The sequence below is a fragment of the Entelurus aequoreus genome, linkage group LG19, assembly GCF_033978785.1.
Source record: "Entelurus aequoreus isolate RoL-2023_Sb linkage group LG19, RoL_Eaeq_v1.1, whole genome shotgun sequence".
Lineage (NCBI taxonomy): Eukaryota > Metazoa > Chordata > Actinopteri > Syngnathiformes > Syngnathidae > Entelurus > Entelurus aequoreus.
The window spans coordinates 37,584,843-37,609,457 of record NC_084749.1 but is presented as its reverse complement, the minus strand read 5'-3'; the positions used below and the strand labels follow the sequence as shown (position 1 = coordinate 37,609,457).

At 41.4% G+C, this 24,615-nt stretch overlaps 1 protein-coding gene across 1 annotated transcript in view; it reads right to left on the bottom strand.

The window, feature by feature from the left end:
* The window catches only part of LOC133635354 (NAD-dependent protein deacylase sirtuin-5A, mitochondrial-like), a 30,062-nt gene extending 5,833 nt beyond the window's left edge, over positions 1-24,229 (bottom strand). The window contains exons 1-6 of the mRNA XM_062028480.1: positions 24,109-24,229; positions 16,018-16,133; positions 9,457-9,590; positions 8,278-8,503; positions 7,597-7,684; positions 5,326-5,379 (exon numbers count right to left, since the gene is read on the bottom strand). Of these exons, the coding sequence (XP_061884464.1) occupies positions 5,326-5,379; positions 7,597-7,684; positions 8,278-8,503; positions 9,457-9,590; positions 16,018-16,120 (605 nt within the window). The 5' untranslated portion in view covers positions 16,121-16,133; positions 24,109-24,229. The remainder of the gene's footprint in view (positions 1-5,325; positions 5,380-7,596; positions 7,685-8,277; positions 8,504-9,456; positions 9,591-16,017; positions 16,134-24,108) is intronic.
* Positions 24,230-24,615: the final 386 nt, after the last annotated feature.

The window sequence follows — 24,615 nt, the reverse complement described above, 5'->3', positions numbered from 1 at the left end:
AATATCTTGTCTTTGTAGTGCATTCAATGTTACGGCGCACGCCCAGTCTGCTTCTCCCTCCTCAGCAGCAGCACTTAGAGGCTCTGCTGCAAGCACCGCAGGACACGCCCCCACACGCCTCCACAGCTGGAGGCAATCCTCAATCAACACACCTGGTCTTGACGAGAGGTAGCAGCATATAGGCTCACTCCGCTGACTACTCCACGCCGGAACGTAGCTCTGATTCAGTAAGCTTCACGTCTCTGGCTCCTCACCTGTGTCTCTCTCTTTTGCTCTTTTTGTCTCCCTCGTGCCTAGTCCTTATTTGTCCTTGTCATCTCCTGTTCCCACAGTACCTCCGTGTCTCCGCAGTGAGCTGTGCGCCTCACCTGCCGATCTTCCCCCTGGACTCTGACTGCCTTCCTCGACCTTCGACCCCTCGCTTGGATCACAAACCTCTTTTGCTTCGCCCATTCTGGACTTGTTTGCTGCCACAACCAACACGCACTTACAACAACCGCTGGTAACTTATATTTGGTTAACTTCCACACATATCCCTGCATACACAGACATAGTAGCATACACACCCTACGTAATCATCAAGCTCAAATAAAACCCGTTGAGCTAGACCTCCTGTTGTCGTGCCGTCTCCTTCCCCTTGTCGCATGTAACAGTACGTTCCGGCCATGATGGAACCAGACGGCACGCGAAGATCTCAGGCCACCCCTCTGTCCCGAGCCCCCTTGACACCTGAGATGTCTGCCATGCTGACAGTACTCCAGCAACACCAAGACCTTTTCTCCAGATTGGAGGACCATCTGGACGTCGCCTTCTCTAGTCTGCTGGCTAGATTGAACACCCTCAGTCCAAGCCAGGTGACACCCCCCACGCCTGACCTGGGCACCCCAGCAACACCCTCCACAGGAAAACAGCCTCAACCTCGGGAACCCAAGATTGCCAGCCCTAAATCTTTCGAGGGGGATTTTGAACTTTGCAGAGGCTTCCTGGTGCAGTGTGAGTTCATCTTTCAACACCAACAGTCTCGTTATGCTACCGATGGTGCTAAGATAGCATTCATGTTTATGTTACTTTCGGGTCCAGCATTGAAGTGGGCCACGGCAGCTATTAATAAGACTTTGGGACTGAGCTCCGATTACGTTGCCTTTCGAACTGAGTTCCTAGCAGTCTTCGACCACCCAGCCGATGTAGGGGACGCTGCCGCTAGGCTGCACGGCATCCGGCAGGGCTCCCACTCCGTGGCCGCTTACACGCTGGAGTTCCACACTCTGGCAGTTGACAGCGAATGGGGAGACAAAGCACTACAGAGCGCTTACAGGAGAGGCCTTAGCGAGACCATAAAGGACGGCATACTGCGGGACCGACCTTCCTCCTGCCGTGAGCTCATCGAACTGGCCCTGCTATTCGACCAGAGACTTCTAGAACGTGCCGCAGAGAGAGATCTTACCTCCGCCAGCTTCACATCGACACCCCTACCCCGACCTGCCGACCGATGCTCCGCAGGACAGACATTTCCCCCGATTAAGTCTCCTACTACCATTACGGAGCCGATGCAGATAGGCAGGTCTCGATTGTCTACTGCGGCCTAGCGGACCACATTATCCGCCACTGTCCTTCACGACCGAAGGATCTGGCTCTCCAACCAAGGGGGATCCTGGTGAGCCATACCGCCGTACCCACCTTAGAAAGAAGAAAAATGGATCCTGGCATACTTTTTCCCGCAACCTTGGCCTGGAACTCAAGGACATTATCAGTTGGGGCCTATTTGGACTCCGGGGCCGACGAGAGTTTAATCGACCTGGATTACGCCTGACAAGCCGGGATCCCCATGGTTCCTCTCGATACCTTCATCTCTGCTCAAGCCTTGGACGGACACCCTTTGGGTCCCATCAAACACCGCACTATACCCCTGTCGTTGACCCTCTCGGGAAACCATACTGAGACCATCAGCCTCTGGGTACTGGATTCCCCAGTAGCCCCCCTTGTCCTCGGCCGCTCCTGGCTTTGTCAACATGACCCCCACATATCCTGGTCATCTGGCAAGATACTGGCATGGAGCACCCCCTGTTACGCGCACTGCCTCAGGTCGGCAGCATCTCCCCCTTGCAGACCCAAGCCCACTTCACCACCTTCCGATCTCTCCCGTGTTCCTTTGGCTTACCATGACCTGGCAGCTGTCTTCAGCAAGGAACAAGCTCTTTCTCTCCCGCCCCACAGACCCTACGACCGTGCGATCGACCTGATCCCCAACGCGGTCCTCCCATCCAGCCGCCTGTATAATCTGTCTCTCCCTGAAAAGCAAGCCATGAGGGACTACATCTCAGAGTCTCTCGCCTCCGGGATTATCACCCCATCCAAGTCTCCGGTGGCAGCTGGGTTTTTTTTTGTTAACAAGAAGGATGGTTCTTTAAGACCCTGTATTGACTACCGACAACTCAATTGCATTACCGTTAAGAACAAGTACCCACTACCCCTCCTGAGCTCCTCTTTTGAGCCCCTTGCCCCTGCCACCATTTTCACAAAGTTGGATTTACGTAATGCCTACCACCTGGTGCGCATCAAGGAGGGTGATGAGTGGAAAACGGCATTCAATACACATTTGGGCCACTTTGAGTACCGAGTCATGCCGTTCGGACTCACCAACGCACCTGCCGTCTTCCAAGCCCTTGTGAACGATGTTTTAAGAGACATGATCGATCGGTTTGTTGTCGTTTACTTAGATGACATTCTAATTTTTTCTAAAGATCTACAGGAGCATCACCGACACGTCCGCCTCGTTCTTCAGCGACTCCTGGAGAACCACCTCTTCGTGAAAGCCGAGAAATGTGAGTTTCACGCAACATCTGTTGACTTTCTGGGCTTTATCATTGAAAGAGGTCACATCAAGGCTGACCCCAAGAAGGTGGAGGCAGTGGTGGAGTGGCCCCAGCCTTGTACTCGGACGGAGCTGAGGCGCTTCCTGGGATTCACGGGATTTTACCGACGATTCATTAAGGACTTCAGTAAGTTGGCTGCACCACTCCATGCTCTCACGTCTACCAACATTCTCTTTCAGTGGACCCGAGAGGCCGGGATGGCCTTTTGGAGCCTCAAGAGGAGTTTTGTCTCCGCCCCCATCCTTGTTCACCCTGACCCAGACTGTCCGTTTATTGTGGAGGTGGACGCCTCCGATTCCGGAATTGGGGCGGTGTTGTCTCAGCGCTCCAAGTTGGACAACAGTATCCATCCACGTGCTTATTTTTCCAGACGCCTTTCGCCCGCAGAACGTAACTATGATGCCGGTAACAGGGAGCTGCTGGCAGTCCACGATGCTTTAACAGAGTGGAGACACTGGCTTGAAGGGGAAAAACACCAATTTCAGGTCCTCACGGATCACCGCAACCTCCTGCATGTCTGGTCCGCTAGAAGGCTGAATGACCGGCAGGCCCGCTGGTCCCAATTCTTTTGCCGGTTTGACTATGTCCTCTCGTTCAGGCCGGGCTCCCGCAATACTAAGGCTGATGCCCTGTCCCGGCAATTCTCGGAGGAGCCCGCTTGCACCGTCTCAAAAGAACCCATCCTTCCTCCGGCCCGTATTATCGGCATGGTCACCTGGGAAGTGGAGAACCAGGTCCAGGCTGTGCCTACTGTGCCCCCTTCCTGTCCCCGGTCGTCCCTGGTCACACATCGCGCTGGATTTCATCACTGGATTCCCCCCATCCCGAGGTAACACCACCATTCTTACCATCGTTGATCGCTTCTCCAAAGCCGCGCACTTTGTTCCTCTGCCTAAACTTCCTTCTTCTTCCGAGACGGCCGACCTCCTTACCACTCATGTGGTCAAGCAGCATGGCATACCCATGGACATTGTGTCTGACCGTGGCCCCCAGTTCACTTCCCGGGTGTGGCAGGCATTTTGTAAGGGGATTGGGGCTACGGTCAGCCTTACATCAGGATACCACCCACAGAGTAACGGGCAAGCGTAGAGGACAAACCAATGTGTGGAGAACATGCTACGCATTGTGGCCGCCCGCCAACCTGCCTCTTGGAGCAAGTTCTTACCCTGGGTCGAGTTTGCCTACAATTCTATGAAGAGCTCGGCCACCGGTTTGTCACCATTTGAGTGCTCCCTCGGTTATCAACCCCCGATGTTTCCCCAACAGGAGGCCGAAGCGGCAGTCCTTTCTTCTCGCAGGCACATCATGAGATGCCGTCAGATTTGGAAGACCGCCCGTGCTGCCCTGTTGAGGGCCTCCTAGAGAATGTGCCGTAGTGCCAACCGGCGGCGCATTCCGGCTCCATCCTACACTCCTGGACAACAAGTCCTGTTACGAGCCAAGGACCTCCACCTACAGGTACCATCCCGTAAACTGGCACCCCGTTTTGTTGGACCGTATACGGTGGAGGCCATCATCAATCCAGCATCTGTTAGACTGTCTCTTCCCCCCTCTGTGAAGCGACATCCGGTGGTCCATGTATCCCAGATTAAGCCTGTCTCCAGTTCTCCACTCTCTTCCCCTGACCCTACCCCCCCCCCCCCCTAGAATTCTGGATAACGGTGACCCAGTGTGGACCGTCAAGGAGATCCTCGGGGTCCGTCGGCAAGGTAGGGGACTGGTATTTTTGGTAGATTGGGAGGGTTATGGTCCAGAGGATAGATCTTGGGTGCCGGCCTCCTACCTTGCTGATCCCTCCCTTCACGCCTCCACAGCTGGAGGCAATTCTCAATCAACACACCTGGTCTTGACGAGAGGCAGCAGCATAAAGGCTCACTCCGCTGACTACTCCACGCCGGAACGTAGCTCTGATTCAGTAAGCTTCACGTCTCTGGCTCCTCACCTGTGTCTCTCTCTTTTGCTCTTTTTGTCTCCCTCGTGCCTAGTCCTTGTCATCTCCTGTTCCCACAATACCTCCGTGTCTCCGCAGTGAGCTGTGCGCCTCACCTGCCGATCTTCCCCCTGGACTCTGACTGCCTTCCTCGACCTTCGACCCCTCGCTTGGATCACAAACCTCTTTTGCGTCGCCCATTCTGGACTTGTTTGCTGCCACAACCAACACGCACTTACAACAACCGCTGGTAACTTATATTTGGTTAACTTCCACACATAGCCCTGCATACACACACATAGTAGCATACACACCCTACGTAATCATCAAGCTCAAATAAAACCCGTTGAGCTAGACCTCCTGTTGTCGTGCCGTCTCCTTCCCCTTGTCGCATGTAACATTCAATTGAATATGGGTTGAAAAGTATTTGCAAATCATTGCAATCCGTTTATATTTACATCTAACACAATTTCCCAACTCATATGGAAACGGGGTTTGTACATGATAGCCCTACCTACCTACCTGGGCAGGTCCTGGACAGGGATTTGAACATCAAGTGTGTCTGGGTCTGGAGCTCTGAGAGGAGAAATTTATCAAGTTGAGCAATTATAAGTACACACGTTTTCGGCGGCGTGGCTCAGATGGTAGAGCAATCGTACAGTAACTTTAAGGTTTCTGGTACGAAACCAACTTCCACCATCTTAGTCACTGTTGTTGTGTCCTTGGTCAAGACACATTACGCATCTTGCTGTCATTGCCAACCATAAGGACTACATATGCTATAATCTGGCTTATTCACAGTCTGTACAGAAGATTGTACATTAATGTTCAGTGTCCTGAATAAATAATGTGACACTTCACTTACATTTAAAAGTAAGGTACTTCATTGACCTTTTGCGTGAAATTTCTTTGTTGCAGCAGCTACATTTATAAACAACAATAAAGACAAGAATAAAAATTAAGAATAGTACAAAAATAATAAATAAAATGAAGTCATATGGATATGTTTTTGATACTTGTGTATCAATGTGCAATCAGAGCATAAATGAGCAGGGTTTGAAATGTGCAATTAAGATGATGTATAGTATTTATTGACATGTATACTGCAAATGTAAAAGACTGACATTTACAAACACGTGAATACACAACACTTATATTGCACTAGACCTCTGCTTTTGTTTGCAAAAACAGATACTGAGTTTATAATTTTTATTCCATTCTGGTCTGATAAATATTATCATATTCAAAATTAACAAGTGATTAATTGCAAAAAGTATTGCATTAATCAGTTTTAGTTTTAGATTAATCACACAATTTATTTTGTGCACACATGCTCCTTCATATTAACTGTGGATGGTTACCTGAAAGGTGGAATGGGTTGTTATACAGTCAGTGATCAGTACATACGTCATCGACTGGTGTGTTCGCTAGCAAATTTCGCTTCAAAATACACCCTGACAGGACTTATGATAAAACTATTACCGGGTTTTGAGCAAATAAATGACATACATTGAAGTAAAACATTTCAAAATATGTTTGTATGTCATTCTGACCATAACATTGCATTTGTTTCAAAATATTGGGGTCTTTTTAGGTGAATTTAAATTATGTAAGCAGGTAATTTAGTGTGATTAATCATTATTAGTCCAAATTTAAGTGTGATTAACATTTAAAATCTGGCAGCTTTTTCTTATATGTATACACTAGAACAGGGGTGTCCAAAGTGCGGCCCGGGGGCCATTTGCGGCCCGCAGCTAATTGTTTACCGGCCCGCCACACATTCTGGAAATACTATTGTAAAAATAAAAAAGAACATTAAAAAAAGTGGAATGAGGTGAAATCTAACGAGAAAAAGTTGAAATGTTGACACAAAAGCTGCCATGCAGGCTGTTTTTTTTTCTTTTGTCTTTCTTCATTTTTCTTTTTTTGCCATTGCTCAAAAAAAAAAAATAATGACAAAAAATCCATGTTATAATGAATTATTTTCAGGGCTCCAATTACTTCAAATATTTCACTTTAAAATGTTTTATGTGGTAAATATTGCATATATTGTGTAGTAGCCATATAAAAACATCAAAGTTTTCTTTGACAAAAGCGCATAAAACAAAAAAAATAATAGTTCCAGCATAAAATCGACAGATATATCTGAAGTTGATCTCGTAACTTAAGTGTTGAAAGTAAAAGAAAAACCTAATAAAAATGTATCACTTTATGAGTGGGGCACCTTTTGGATCCCAAATATATTTAGTGATGTTTTATTTATCTTTTCACTGTGATTACTCAAGAATATGAAATAATTAAAATCAATGGTGTCCTGCATTATTGATCTTTTAGGGCTCTATTGACTAAATACTGCATATTTCAGTTTTACTATAAAAAAAACTAAGTTGTTTTTGACATAAAAGCCATAAAACATTTTTTTTAATTTGTATTACTTTATATCAACTTAAAGTTGATATAGAGATTTACTGTAAGCGTTAAATGATTAAAAACAAATAATAATCTGACTTATTTTAAACATTTTAATGACTGAGACCCTTTATGGTCCCCGGGACCCCTAAAGGTAAAATAAACAAAAAAAGGCATATATTTTGTTATGGTTTGAAAATGAAAAATATCAAAATGGCCCCCACATGCTTTAATTTTTCCGTGTGCGGCCCTCAGTGGAAAAAGTTTGGACACCCCTGCACTAGAATATGTATATAAACATAGACACACAATATCTTTCATTTAAAAAGTTGACCTAATTAAAAAACAGTAAAACCTCTAATTTATACCACGTGACCTACTTACCCTTTGCCCTCCAGAGCAGCACAAATGGGGCTGTTGTAATTCGATGCCTCGTGGCCACAACTTTTACATCGAGTTTTAAAAAGACTTCCTAGATGTTAGTATGACAGAGTCAAAAATGATAAGAGCAGAAACAGGAGTCAGATGATATATACATTACAGGTGTAAAACTACAGAAGAGACTTCAAAGTGTGTATATTCAACCAAAGTTTTCAAGAAAAAAATAAGATATACGGTCTGCTGCTTAGTTAAAAAATGGCAAATACTGTACTGTGTAATCAAATAACTACATTTGCCTTGGTAGTAGGTCTTAGCATATCAACTGATTGGTGGGTTGTTCAGCAAACGCTTGTCTGCTGCACCACACTCTTAATATTGCTCAGCACAACATGGCTGAACAAACATTTAACATCCTCTTCCATTCCCCAAAACAACAGTGCTACTGATGTGTTCAATTGGTTAATGCAGTTCCCCACTGATAAAAAAACCAAAAAACCTGACCACCACAGACTGAGGTGAGTAAACCTAATAATAACTGAATGTACATCCCAAAATGGGCTGTGGCATCATAACTTCAATGATGACGCACACATTTTTTTTTCTTTTCCATCCATCCATCCACTACCACTTGTCTCTCTCTCTTCCAATTGAGAGCATTTATATTACATATAACTATTAATTTACCGTGAATTTCAAGGATGTTTTTGGATCCAGCCCGACGATGAAGTTCATCAATGTTCTGAGTGATGACAGTGACCTTCCGGCCCTGTCTGCCCAGTTGCTCCTCACACTCTGCAATGGCCAGGTGAGCGGGATTAGGATTTTTCGTGAGCATGACTTCTCGACGGTAGTGGTAAAACTCCCACACACGTGAAGGGTTCCTGGAGAAGGCTTCAGGAGTGGCAAGTTCCTAAAAATGTACAACAGAAAAATAAAAGGTATAACTAGGGATGAGCACCGAATTTGATACATTTATTGGCACCGAGCAAATTTCGTCGGTACTATCGGGTATCGACATAAAATCAAACGGCAACATAATTTGAAAACTTTGCTGCCCGTGACGTCACCTCTGTTTGCAGACTAAACACAGCTCAAAAACTTGGCGAGGAAACAATCACTCAAGCAGCACTCAGAGCAGACTTAGCCAAAGTACCTTTAGCTACAATTTTCCATGCCAACAAAGCAAGTATGCCTGACGGAAGACGCTTGAACGTAGAGTAAGCCTCCACTTTTCCAAACTGCACTAGCTTGATGCTAATTTACATTGGCTTTGCCATATACAAGCTACTGATGAGCAATAGTTGTTTTACATGGTGATTTCAACACCTCCTAATTTTGTAATGAAAACTACAACTAAGATGCAACTGTGTAATACTGTAAGTGCAAAACTCAAAGTATAAAGACTTTGTAGGGCACAACATAAAACCATAATGGTCCATTTAGCTTAGACTATTTCCTATCTAAGCAACACACCTTAGCCGATACACTAGTGCCAGCCATCTAATGTGTTGGAATTGCAAATGCATGCAAAATCTACGATACAATACTTGCAAATGAGACCCAGAAATGCCATAAGAAAACAAGATATAAGAACTGGAGAGCAATCAAAATCAGCTCATTTTTAAATGTTTCATTAAAAAAAATTATTTTATTGTTAAGCAATAACGTACCGAAAAAAAGTACTGAAAAATTGTTACCATCGAGTACCGATATTTATTCCTAGGTACCGAAAATTGGTACGGTATTGGTTCAAATGTGAAAAGTACCCATCCTTGGGTATAACAGCAACTAATGCTTTATGCCAAAGTCAAACAATGACATATGATACATTTAGTGGTTCTAATAAAACAAGCGGAAACATACCTGAGCTTGCCATTTTCTCCAGTAGCCTCCCGCACCTCTGAAGGTGGGGACTCCACTCTCGGCACTCACCCCTGCGCCAGTGATGATGGCTATATTGGAGGCCTTTAAGAAGATTTTTCTGAACGCTGCCAGGTCTGAAAACAAGACCATGATGCATGAAAATATTTAGGAGAATTGGTCCACAGCCTGTCAGAATACTTTTTGTATAATGTAAAAGGCAATGACGGTGGTCATGTGAGATTGGATCCATTCATCCACTTCCGCTTATCCAAAGTCAAGAGAAGCCTCCCCAGACACTTTGTGCAGGGATCCCGAGCCCTTTCAAGGCCAGTTGGGAGACGGTCTCTCCAGCGTGTCCTAGGTCTTTCCTGTAGCCTCCTACCGGTCGTTTGTGCTCTAAACACTGCCACAGGGAGGCGTCCAGGGGTCATTCTGACTAGATGTCCGGACAACCTCATGTGGCTCCTCTCGATGTGGAGAAGCAGTGGCTTTACTCTGAGTTCCTCACCCTATCTCTAAGGGTGTGCCCCGCCACCCGATGGAGGAAACTAATTTTGCCCACTTGTACCTGTGATCTTGTCCTTTCGGTCACAACCTAAAGTCCATGACCATAGGTGAGGATAGGAACATGGGTCGTCCAGTAAATTGTGAGTAGAGATGTCCGATAAGGGCTTTTTTTTGCCAATATCCGATATTCCGATATTGTCCAACTCTTAATTACCGATTCTGATATCAACCGATACCGATATATACAGTCGTGGAATTAACACATTATTATGCCTAATTTTGTTGTGATGCCCCACTGGATGCATTAAACAATGTAACAAGGTTTTCCAAAATAAATCAACTCAAGTTATCAAAAAAAATGCCAACATGGCACTGCCATATCTATTATTGAAGTCACAAAGTGCATTATTCTTTTTAACATGCCTCAAAACAGCAGCTTGGAATTTGGGACATGCTCTATATGAGGAGGTTGAGGTGGGCAGGGTTGGGATGGTGGGGGTGCGGGGGGGATCAGGGGTAGCAGGGGGTGTATATTGTAGCGTCCTGGAAGAGTTAGTGCTGCAAGGGGTTCTAGGTATTTGTTCTGTTGTGTTTATGTTGTGTTACGGTGCGGATGTTCTCCCGAAATGTGTCATTCTTGTTTGGTGTGGGTTCACAGTGTGGCGCATATTTGTAACAGTGTTAAAGTTGTTCATACGGACACCCTCAGTGTGACCTGTATGGCTGTTGACCAAAAATGCTTTGCATTCACTTGTGTGTGTGAAAAGCCGTAGATACTGTATTATGTGATTGGGCCGGCATGCAAAGGCAGTGCCTTTAAGGTTTATTGGCACTCTGTACTTCTCCCTACGTCCGTGTACCACTCCGCACAGCAGCGTTTTAAAAAGTCATAAATTTTACTTTTTGAAACCGATACCGATAATTTCCCATATCACATTTTAAAGCATTTATCGGCCGATAATATCGGCAGTCCGATACTATCGGCAGTCCGATACTATCGGACATCTCTAATTGTGAGTATGTGAGATTGGATTGATTATTATATTGAATTAGATTGTAGGGCTTGACGATTATGGCAAAAATAATAATCACAATTATTTTGATTGATATTGAAATTACGATTAAAAGACAAGTGTATTCATTAATTTGAAAACATGAGTATTTCACGTAAAAACACCAACACCAACACCAACCAGTGAAAGAGTGTTTCTTTTTCCTTTTTATCTCACTTGTGTCACTTCCTGTTGTGTGCTGCACTCCCTTCTTTTTTATTTGCTATTTATCTTATGTTTTTTGTTTTTCCCTTTCTATATTTGTACCTGTTATGTGTCCCCTTGTCGTCGTCAGCATTTATCACAATTATCTTACACACACTCACAATTCTCTAATAAATACACCTCAACTATACACATCTACCCACTTTGCACACATGAATATATGCATGATAGGCTCACATTTAGATTCAAATAAGCATTACCGTACTTGCACATAAAGTATACACATACTGTACATCCATACACTTAGTTACAGTCTAGTTTAGTATGTCCACTTGTTACATGGAAAGTGTGTGGGGTCGGGTCCAGGAAAAAACAAAACATTTCACAATCATTTGAAGAACATGCAAGCAGACATTGTTTTATTACAAGAGACTCACCTCTCCAAGTTCGATACCTCAAAATTGCAATCACCACAATACCATCACACATACTTAACTAGTTACAACTCCGAACAGAAAAGCATAGCTGTTTTCAATAGTCGAAGGATTAATTTGACCCTCCATAACTCCATTACTGACATAAAGGGCAGATACATAATTCTTAATTGATTGATGGGATAAACTTTTATATCGCCAACATTTATGGTCTAAAAGTTGACGACCCCTACTTTTTCCACACTTTCTTCTCTTCACTCTCCACTCACTCAAACTCATCCTTGATGTTAGGAGGGGACCTCAATTTAATATTTAGTCCAAATATATACCAGTCCAGCGTGACTGGGAGTCACCGTGAGTCTCAGTCAGCGGGAATACTTAAGCAATATATGAACGATTACGATCTTTCTGATTCCAGGCGTTCTTATCACCCCACTCTTAGGGAATACACTTATTTTTATCCAGTTCACCACTCATCTTCTTGCACAGACTACTTTTTAACAAGTAGCTCAATTTTATCTTATATCTCAAATATTCACATCCCCCTATCATTATCACTGACCATGCACCTGTCTTACTCTCCCTCCCTAACAAAACTATCACTGCACCTACAAAACACTGGAAACGTAATACATCATTACTTAAGGACCCAGACTTTCTAAACTATTTTGACAAAGAATGGACAGATTTTTTTAGATTTTAATGACCAACCAGACACCATGGCGTGTTCGGGAGACCACGAAAGTAGTTATGCGAGGAAAAAATATTTCCTATTCATCATCCAAGAAAAAGAAAGAACGTTTATCAGAGCAGGAACTTAAAAATGAAATCAAACTATTAGAAATAGGTTATGATAACTCACAAAAACGAACAAACTTTTAGTAAATTGAGAACTCAAATTAGACTTAAGAGAAATAATTCATTCCAGCTGCAGAGGGTACGCTTGGAGAAGTTTAAGCATGGCAATAAAACAAGGAAATTATTGGCTAACCAACTTAAACTAAATTTTAAGAAACTCTGTACCATCCATTAAGGATTCAGCTGGGAACATTATTCCTGAAGAAATTAACTCTATCTCTAGAGACTTACAAACATGCATATACTGTACACACCAAATGAGCCATCTCTTTCAGATATTGAGACATTTCTTAACAATATAGACTTACCCAAATTAAATACAGGTAGGTATCAAATTTAGATCTACCTATTTCAGTAACTGAAATTCATGATGCTCTTCAACACATGCCAAACACATGCCAAACAATAAAGCACCAGGACGGTCTGATGGGTTCCCTGTGGAGTTCTACAAAACATTCTGGTCAATGCTCGCTCCAATATTTACAAAAATGACTCCAGAGATTAAAGAAAACTCATTCCTTCCTACAAACATGAATTCTGCTATAAATCAGTCGCTTGCTAAAACCTGATAAAGACCCAACACTTCCATCCTGTTACCAGCCAATCTCCTTGATTAATAATTAAAAATTAAAATTAAAATTGTCTGCAAAGTATTAGCTCAAAGATAAAGAAAAAGTCACTTGTTCACTAAATGAACAATAAGATTAATAATTCATTTTCTACCACTGGTCGTTAATAATTTTGACAAAATATTACAATGATAAATGACAATATGTTACTGCATATGTCAGCAGCTAAATAAGGAGCCTTTGTTTGTATATACAAACCCCGTTTCCATATGAGTTGGGAAATTGTGTTATATGTAAATATAAACGGAATACAATGATTTGCAAATCATTTTCAACCCATATTCAGTTGAATATGCTACAAAGACAACATATTTGATGTTCAAACTGATAAAAAAACTTTTTTTTTTTGCAAATAATCATTAACTTTAAAATTTGATGCCAGCAACACGTGACAAAGAAGTTGGGAAAGGTGATAATAAATACTGATAAAGTTGAGGAATGCTCATCAAACACTTATTTGGAACATCCCACAGGTGAACAGGCAAATTGGGAACAGGTGGGTGCCATGATTGGGTATAAAAGTAGATTCCATGAAATGCTGTCATTCGCAAACAAGGATGGGACGAGGGTCACCACTTTGTCAACAAATGCGTGAGCAAATTGTTGAACAGTTTAAGAAAAACCTCTCTCAACCAGCTATTGCAAGGAATTTAGGGATTTTACCATCTACGGTCCGTAATATCATCAAAGGGTTCCGAGAATCTGGAGAAATCACTGCACGTAAGCAGCTAAGCCCGTGACCTTCGATCCCTCTGGCTGTACTGCATCAACAAGTGACATCAGTGTGTAAAGGATATCACCACATGGGCTCAGGAACACTTCAGAAACCCACTGTCAGTAACTACAGTTGGTCGCTACATCTGTAAGTGCAAGTTAAAACTCTCCTATGCAAGGCGAAAACCGTTTATCAACAACACCCAGAAACGCCGTCGGCTTCGCTGGGCCTGAGCTCATCTAAGATGGACTGATACAAAGTGGAAAAGTGTTCTGTGGTCTGACGAGTCCACATTTCAAATTTTTTTTGGAAACTGTGGACGTCGTGTTCTCCAGACCAAAGAGGAAAAGAACCATCCGGATTGTTATAGGCGCAAAGTTGAAAAGCCAGCATCTGTGATGGTATGGGGGTGTATTAGTGCCCAAGACATGGGTAACTTACACATCTGTGAAGGCGCCATTAATGCTGAAAGGTACATACAGGTTTTGGAGCAACATATGTTGCCATCCAAGCAACATTACCATGAACGCCCCTGCTTATTTCAGCAAGACAATGCCAAGCCACGTGTTACATCAACGTGGCTTCATAGTAAAAGAGTGCGGGTACTAGACTGGCCTGCCTGTAGTCCAGACCTGTCTCCCATAGAAAATGTGTGGCGCATTATGAAGCCTAAAATACCACAACGGAGACCCCCGGACTGTTGAACAACTTAAGCTGTACATCAAGCAAGAATGGGAAAGAATTCCACCTGAGAAGCTTAAAAAATGTGTCTCCTCAGTTCCAAACGTTTACTGAGTGTTGTTAAAAGGAAAGGCCATTTAACACTGTGGTGAACATGCCCTTTCCCAACTACTTTGGCATGTGTTGCAGCCATGAAATTCTAAGTTAATTATTATTTGCAAAAAAAAAAATAAAGTTTATGAGTTTGAACATCAAATATCTTGTCTTTGTAGTGCATTCAATTGAATATGGGTTGAAAAGGATTTGCAAATCATTGTATTCCGTTTATATCTAACACAATTTCTCAACTCATATGGAAACATGGTTTGTATTATATATATAAAAATTATATACTTTAAAGGAAATTTTTTTACCATCTCCACACTTACTCGCTGCGCATATTCATCATACGTCAAGCCAAGAGGTGCATTTGTAACCTTTAACCTGTTTTAAAAGGTGTTATGATCATTTTTTTTACCAAAGAATGTATTGCGTGAATCTGTTTGAATCGAGAATCAAAAATCAATTCTGAATCGAATCATGAGTGGTTGCAAGATACACATTCTTTTTATTGTTCACAATAGTGGAACAGGAAAACCAGCTCATTTACAGTTTATGTCTGGTCATTAATTTGGAACACCACCACAGTCTTTGGGGCTTACACACATCAAATGTACGCCTTAAAACAGAGGTGTCAAAGTCAATTTCACCTCAAAATGTAATGTATATTACTGTAAATGGAAAAACAGTACTGCTGTTTTTATGGTAAAAAAAAAAGGCAGCTCAGTTGCTAGAATTTTACTGTAAAATTTACATTTGTTTTTTTTACTGTAAATTAAAAAAAATTACAGTAACATTTTGGCACCTGAGCTGCCAGTTTGTTTGTTTTTACCGCAAATCAACAACTGTAGATTTTTCAGTGTATTACTGTAAATGCCAAAACGGCACCACAGTTCATTACAGTAAAAAAAGTACAGTTTTTTTCATTTAGAGAAAAATGCTGTAAAAACCACAGTAAATTTCACAATTTTACCATGAAATCTATTGTTACTTTAACATTGCACAATTTGATGGATAACTTGCTTTGAAATCATTACTATTGGTATTTATTTCTATTTAAAAAATGGTTTGAATGTTTGATAATATATTTTTGCATAATTAGACAATATTTAAGTTAACATAATTTGCGGTTACATGGAGTACATATATTGTTTTTCTCCCAAAATAGAAATAAATAATACATTTATTGATACATAGTATTTCCAGGCTTTCGAGGACCACATCTGGCCCCCGGGCCTTGAGTTTGACACCTGTGCCTTTAAAGAAGGTCAGTTGCAGAGTTGAAACTTTATCACTTTCAGTTTCTTCTGGCCTGTCATGAACAGTGGGCTTGGAAATTATTTGGCCAAATTTAACTGGAGACCCCTGTCTAATAGACTTATAACACCTTTTTCATCTGTATGAAAACAATGGTAACATACCTGAACTGGGCCTAGCCATTGTGTGACGGTTCCAATCTTTCCTTAGAGAAGCATAGAGTTGTGACTTTATAATGCCTCTTACGGTGAGCTGGCTTACAATCATCAGGGATCAGTGGCTAGGGAGAAATTGACATCACAGCTTTATTTATTTGTTTGTTGTCAAATCTGCCAGTTTTCGCATTAGTCCTTGTTATACAAAATTGACCATTATTATCTCTGGAGACTCATATTTCATAAAGCCACTTGGATATAACTCCCTACCTACGCTGTGGGTAGTGTTAAATGATGCGTGGGAGGCCAAGTTTTGCATGTAAAGCGTCAATTAATGAATGACAGGGCGCTTCATATGTAATTTTACCACTAACAATTTCTAAATTTGTAGCCCCGTTCTGCTACGTTACTGATCGAATATATTGGCATATTTCACTAGCTATTGTCATTGTCCTCTGCGATCAAATCGCGGCCGGTGATGTGTCAAGGAAACATGTAAACTTATGTTTTAAACCCCTGGGGACATTTGATTTTAATTATCTTAAATGCCAAACAGGACATAGAAGTCCTTCCGTTTTTGAAGGTGGTAAAAACATTTTTGATTGTTATATATATTTTGTTTAACTTTCTTTTGCTTACATTTCTTAATTTGTTTATATTCTGACCATTTCAAAAGCCTTTTGGTATGATGTCACAGGTTTAAAAATTTGCAAATGAGTCACGATATGCAAATATATACCAAAGTATCAGGCTCTTTTTGAACCACATAGAAACTATTGCGATGTTGTATGGTGTAACACGTATCCCGGTTATCTTAAAAAACTTGAGATTCTTCCGAAGAAAGTCATATGTGTTATATCATGGGCAAACTTTAATGCTCCCTCAAATCTTCTTTTTTATGGGTACAATCTTCTGAAGCTTACGGACTGCAACAGATTCCACAGTGATTGTATTATGTATAATTTAGTATATGGATTAAATTCTAGACTCTGCCAGCTCATTCCAGTGACCACTACTTCTCATAGACAAAACACTAGAAGTAAACCTTTACTGAGAGGGAAAAAATTGTCATCCAAAGTGTACAAGGTTTAGTATAGCCCAGGGGTCAGCAACCTTTTCCACTCAAAGAGCCATTTTGACAAGTTCCACAAATTAAAGAAAACAATGGGAGCCACAAAACTCTTGAAAATTTAAAACGAAATAACACTGCATACAAAGCTTTTTTTGCTTTGTGCTATGTTTTAACCAGGGGTCTCAGACACACGCCCCGGCCCGCACCTTAATATAAAAATTTAATGATAGTGCGACCCGCGATTGCGCCTGATAGCGTCATACTTGCCAACCCTCTCAATTTATCCGGGAGATTCCCGAGTTCCAGGGCATGATGGTACTGCCTTTAGCGCCCTCTACAGCCTGCTCCAACAGCGTACCTGCTCGGCCACATGTTGAATGCAGCTTCAGCATGCTCAGTGCACACGTAAGTGACAGCAAGGCATACTTGTTCAACAGACACACAGCTTACACTGACGGTGGTCGTATATAACAACTTTAACACTGTTACGTTACAAATATGCGCCACACTGTGAACCCACACCAAAAAAGAATGACAAACACATTTCTGGAGAACCTCCACGCTGTAACACAACATAAACACAACAAAACAAACACCCAGAATCCCATGCAGCCCTAACTCTTCCGGTTTGATGTGTGGGGGGGTTTGGTGGTAGCGGGGGTGTATAATGTAGACTGGCTGCATGGGATTCTGGGTATTTGCTGTGTTGTGTTTTTGTTGTGTTACGGTGCGGAGGTTCTCCAGAAATGTGTTTGTCATTCTTTTTTGGTGTGGGTTCACAGTGTGGCGCATATTTGTAACGTAACAGTTTTAAAGTTGTTTTAAACGTCCACCGTCAGTGTAAGCTGTGTGGCTGTTATGTTATGTTATGTTATGTTATGTTATGTTATGTTATGTTATGTTATGTTATGTTATGTTATGTTATGTTATGTTATGTTATTTTCATTTATTTTGCGCCCCCCAACCAACTGTTACATCAGCCCGGGGCGCAGCCCGAGTGGAGAAACAAAAAAAACAGAAACAGAGACTGAGACACACAAAGGAATCTAAACTAAACATTTAAGACTCACAATGAAAACATAAATTGTTGACCAAGTATGCCTTGCTGTCTCCTACGTTAGCAGGCAGAAGCTGCATACAACATGTGGCTGGGCTGGCATGCGATTTGTGCAGGCTATAGAGGACAATTATTGCAGTACCGCTAAGGTACACTCTTAATTCAATTGTTAGGGTGAAAATCGGAGAATATTAACCCCGGGAGATCACTAGGAGAGACACTGACGTCCGTAAAACTCCAGGGAAAACCGTGAGGGTCGGCAAGTATGCAGCTGAGCCGCATCAGAGTGGTCAAAGAGCCGCATGCGGCTCCGGAGCCGCGGGTTGCCGACCCCTGGTATAGCCTGTAGAGGCCCGATGATCTGGAATGAGATTGATAGCTCTATAAAAGAATCACATTCTTTAAACATTTTTAAAAAGCGTTTTAAGCTAAATTGATTGCGACGTTATGCTTAGTACATTTAGCACACCCCTTATGGTTGAGGGATTCCCATTAGTCGCATAATTTTGGTCTTGACCTCAGTATGTATGATGAGATTATCGCAGATCTTCATAATGCAACCTTTTAATCAAATTTTAATAATAGGATAGTGAGATGATTTGGTGGATTTAATGATTCCTTTTTTATTTATAAATGAAATTGTATTTGGGTATTTGGTGGGTAGATTTTGAAATGTATTGTATTGTGCTGTATTTTGTATGTTATATGATGATGTATATTTTAACTGTGGGTCGCTGTCCATAAGCTGTGTGCTTCTAGGGATGACCTTTTGCAGAACGGACTCTGTTATTAACAAAACAAAAACAATATTGAAATACAAAACTATGTCTGCTTGTAAATAAATAAATAAATAAATAAAACAGTGACATCATTTCATCAAAAGGCTTTCCAATGTTCAAAATTTCAAAAAAACATTATTTTTGTTTAGGACCGAATTTAGAGGTGCTGTTTGCAACTTCCTCACAGTAACATTTTTTTAAGCAAAAAATATAACGAGAACACCACCGGTGGTCACTCACCCGGTCTCGCAGGGAGCGTGTGCACACATACAAAAGCAGTCCAAGAGAAGCAACAAACAATTTGCAGTCATGTTGATGTGATAGAATATACATTCAATGACAGCTAACATTAACTAATCAAATCATTATCAATAGCTAACAACAGTCAAAGCACATGTTACGTACATACGTAGTTAGGTCATTGCGTCCCAGAAGCCTAAAGGAGGGCGGGATATACTGTGTAAAACACTTCGGAAAGTTAGCACCCTCAACGCATCTGTGTATATCTTGCAAACAGAACCTTAAACGTAAAAATACAGTTAACGGTAACATTTCAATTCCAGCGTTGCTCATACTTAAGACGATAGCGGTCTCTCAAATTGAATCCTACTTCCATCACTTCAATAATAAGTATACTTAGGTCTTATCCTCGACTTGCCCAGGGTGCAGCCTGCCTACCGCCCGAGTTTAGCTGGGATAGGCTTCAGCCCCCCCCCCCCCACAATCTCAAAAGGGACCAGCCGTAGTTTATTTCTACCATTCATTTTCTACCGCTGGTTCCTTTCAAGGTCGTGCGGGGGGGCTGGAGCCTATCCCAGCTGCACTCGGGCGGAAGGCGGAGTACACCCTGGACAAGTCGCCACCTCATCCTAGGGCCAACACAGACAGGCAACATTCACAATAACATTCAGACACTAGGACCAATTTAGTTTTGCCAATCAGCCTATCCGCAGGTGCATGCCTTTGGAGGGGGGAAGAAGGCGCAGTACCTGGAAAGAACCCACGGGGAGAACACGCAAACTCCACACAGAAAGACCCCAAGCCTCAGGAAATCTAACCCAGGAGCTTCTTGCCGTAAGGCACAAGCGCTAACCACTGTGTTGCCTATTTCGACCCCAACAACTAAAAATACTTCCCATTCACACAATTTAACAAAATAAAAAAATAAAAAAACAGGGTGTGACCGAAAAAGGAGCGGAAAGAAGCAAAAGCTTAAAATGTCCTGCCCCATCACTCAGATATAACACTCTAATTCTTTCTCAACAATATACATTACAGTCCAAAAGTTTGGACACACCTTCCCCTCATTCAATGTGTTTTCTTTATCTTCATGAGTATTTGTCACTGAAAGCATCAAAACTATGAATGAATTAGGGATGGGCGATACGGCCTTTTATTAATATCTCGATATTTTTAGACCATGTCACGATACACGATATATATCTCGATATTTTGCCTTAGCCTTGAATGAACACTTGATGCATATAATCACAGCAGTATGATGATTCTATGTGTCTACATAAAAACATTCTTGTTCATACTGCATTAATATATGCTCATTTTAAACTTCCATGCAGAGAGGGAAATCACAACTAAGTCAATTGACCAACACTGTATTTATTAAACAGTTATTAAGCAGTGGCACAAACATTCATGTCATTTCAAAACAGAAAGTGCAAGATTGTCAGAGACATTTTAAAACAAGCTATGAGTGCACTTTTGTGCATGATGTCACTAAGATGACATATCAAAACAACACTAAATTAAAGTGTACTTTTTGTACAGAATTCCACTACAATATTTTAAAACAAATAAAGTGCACTTTTGTGCATGATGTCACACAAGATATTTCAATAACTGTTAAATAAAATTTAGCTGCATAAAAGTAAAACAAATTGTGTACGTCCTTCGCTATGTGGTGGGTTCCTGCGGACGTTATCTCCTTCTGTTGTTGATTTTTTTTTCATATGGTGTTGATCTGGAAATGGAAGACGCCAGGCTCAATTGGGTCAGTGCTTCGGCATTTTGTTGGTGTGGCACCGGGCGAAGATGTTGACGTGCGGAGTTTTAAGCACTCCTCATTCTTTAGCGGGTGACTTTTCAAATGATGCTACAAATTAGTAGTGCTGCTACTTTTTGTAGCAACGCTTTTGTCGCATACTTGATATATTACGGTTGTCTGTTCAACATCCTCCCGCTTGAAGCCAAACCACCGGCAGACGATGAACCATGTGCTGTTTTTTTTTTTATTCTTCTTCCTTCATTTCTTCCCAGATTCGCACCTTCTTTCTCTCGTATTACCACTCTCACCACTCTGCTTGCACCACAGCTAACGTTACCCATGTCGCTACCTCTCTGCTCCGCGAGAGCGTATGACGTTGCACGCGCGACAGTATGTGAAGTATGTAACAAGGTGCGCTTGTTTTATCTCTCTGTGAGAAGGAGAGACAAGAAAGAGTGAGAATCGCCTGTAGTGTAATGCCCGCAGCTAAAAGCAACTGTGTGAGAACGTATACTCGAATACTCACGATATAGTCATTTTTTACAATTTCAACCCACAATGGGGCTGGGCGATATATCGATATACTCGATATATCGCGGGTTTGTCTTTGTGCGATATAGAAAATGACTATATCGTGATATTCGAGTATACGTTCTCACGCAGTTGCTTTTAGCAGCGGGCACTACACTACAGGCTCTTCCCACTCTTTGTTGTCTCTCCTTCTCACAGACAGCAAGCGCACCTTCTTACATACGTCACATACGTATATGCCGTCGTGGAGCAGAGAGGTAGCGGCATGGGTAACGTTAGTTGTGGTGCGAGTGGTAATACGAGAGAGAGAAGTTGTAAATCTGGTAACAAATGAAGGAAGAATCAATTCCCAAGTAAAACAGCAGGGGGTCCATCATCTGCCGGTGGTTTGGCTTCAAGCGGGAATATGTCGAACAGGCAACCGTAATATGTCAAGTGTGGGACAAAAGCGTTGCTACAAAAAGTAGCATTACTGCTAATATGTAGCATCATTTGAAAAGTCACCCGCTAGAGAATGAAGAGTGTTTGAAACTCCGCATGTCAACATCTCCGTTCGGTGCCACACCCACAAAATGCCCAATCAACCATTTCCATATCAACACCGTATGAAAAAAATAGTCAACAACAAAAGGAGATAACGTCCGCAGGAACCTACCACACAGCGAAGGACATACACTATTTGAGTTCCTATTATGCAGCTCATTTTTATTTAAAAGTTATTGAAATATCTTATGTGACATCATGCACAAAAGTGCACTTTATTTGTTTTAAACTATTGTAGTGGCGTTCTGTACAAAAAGTGAACTTTAATTTAGTGTTGTTTTGATATGTCATCTTAGTGACATCATGCACAAAAGTGCACTCATAGCTTGTTCTAAAATGTCTCTGACATTCTTGCACTTTCTGTTTTGAAATGACATGAATGTTTGTGCCACTGCTTAATAACTGTTTATTAAATACAGTTTTGGTCAATTGACTTAGTTGCGATTTCCCTCTCTGCATGAAAGTTTAAAATGAGCATATATTAATGCAGTATGAACAATAATGTTTTAATATAGACACATAGAATCATCATACTGCTGTGATTATATGCATCAAGTGTTCATTCAAGGCTAAGGCAAAATATCTAGAGATATATCGTGTATCGCAGGTCTGGGCAATTATTTTACTCGGGGGGCCAGATTTAGATTTAAAAAAAAGTGTGTCTGGGGGCCAGTATATCTATTTTTAGGAACACTAATACAAAACCTCACAATAATGATTGAAAGCTAAAAACGTTATGACAGACCGCCTTAAAAAACGGAATGGAATTTGAAGTTTTTTTTACTGAATGAGACACCCAGAATGTGCATGAAAATAAAGAATGTGGGATTACAAAATAACTATGAATGATAAAACACTGAATATTGACAACATATTTTACAATCAACCGAAACGCAACCAAAATGCAACAAACATAGTGAAAAAAAAAAACACGTACAATCAGAGATATCACATAGTGACCACAGTAAGTAATTAGATGACCATAGTAACTAATTAGATAACCATAGGAACTAGTATATGATGCAGATTCCAAGCATTGAAAGACTTAGTATAGTTGAAGACTTCCGGTCATTAGAAAACATGAGTGCACGTCATAATGGCAGCTACACTTTCCATCTTAAACATCTAAAACTATTATTTGGGAATGTCCGGCGGGCCAGATTGAAAAGCTCAACGGGCCACATGTGGCCCCCGGGCCTTAATTTGCCCAGGTCTGGTGTATCGTGACCATGGCCTAAAAATATCGAGATATTAAAAAAAGGCCATATCGCCCAGCCCTAACCCACTATATATCGAGTATATTCGATATATGGCGATATATCGAATATACTCGATATATAGCCCTAGAATGAACACATGTGGAGTTATGTACTTAACAAAAACAGGTGAAATAACTGAAAACATGCTTTATATTCTAGTTTCTTCAAAATAGCCACCCTTTGCTCTGATTACTGCTTTGCACACCCTTGCCATTCTCTTCAAGCCCACCTGTGAAGTGAAAACCATTTCAGGTGACTCCTTCTTGAAGCTCATCATAACAAATACATAACTCCACGTGTTCCTTCATAGTTTTGATGCCTTCAGTGACAATATACAATGTAAATAGTCATGAAATTAAAGAAAACACATTGAATGATACGGTGTGTCCAAACTTTTGGCCTGTACTGTATATAACAATATTTTGTTTATATTTACAGGATACATATGTATAATTACTTATAATAAAATTACCCATTTCATCAAATGGAGTTTATATGCGTCCTGTTGACCCTAATCGATTACGGGCTGTGTGTCAATTAGAATTATTATATGCACATATGTACTGTATCTACTGTGTACACTAGTCTGTTCAGTGTGACCGCATTCAAATGGACAGTAGGGAAGTGCAATAACTGAGTCGCAACAATAGTGAAAGTGAAACAATTTGACGTCGTGGACGAAGTATTGTGATTCTGCATCGCAGCTACGAGCAGTGTCGCAAGCAAGCTAAAGTTAATAAACACAACAGCTGGAGTTGTAGCTCGGCGTTTACAGCATAAAAATGGTGACGCTGATGTGAAGGTTTCCAGAGACAATACTGCTTTGCAGTCAACTTTGATTCGATTTGTTTCACTACCTGTCACACAATCAAGACTCAGCCGGAAGACTCCCGCTGCAGGGATGAGGAAGTGCGTCAGTACATTTGTTCTTCTTCGTCTTCTTTTGCTTCTTCGTTTTTTTGACAGGTTACAGCCATAGCTTGGAAGGTGTTTATCGCCATCTAGTGTATCTATACCGTACCAACCTTAATTATTAACGTTACTGTTAATAATTATAATTTTTTGTCCGAATCGATTTAAATGTGAAAAGGTACCCATGCCTAGTCAAATTGTGTTAGCTTTGCACGTAAATATATATAGACAAAGTGGAATTGTAAAAGAAGATGATTATACAATGTACGTTAGCGCTTTCATAATTCATAATACAGTATATTACAATATTATGCAAAATGTAGCCCATTTGATTTTATGAGATAAATTCAGACAAAGAGACCAAGTAAAAGCTTATTTTTTGTAGTTGCTTTGTTTTTTTTAATTCGACAATATTAAAGTGACGTTTTATTCAACTTGTATAAGATGCTGAA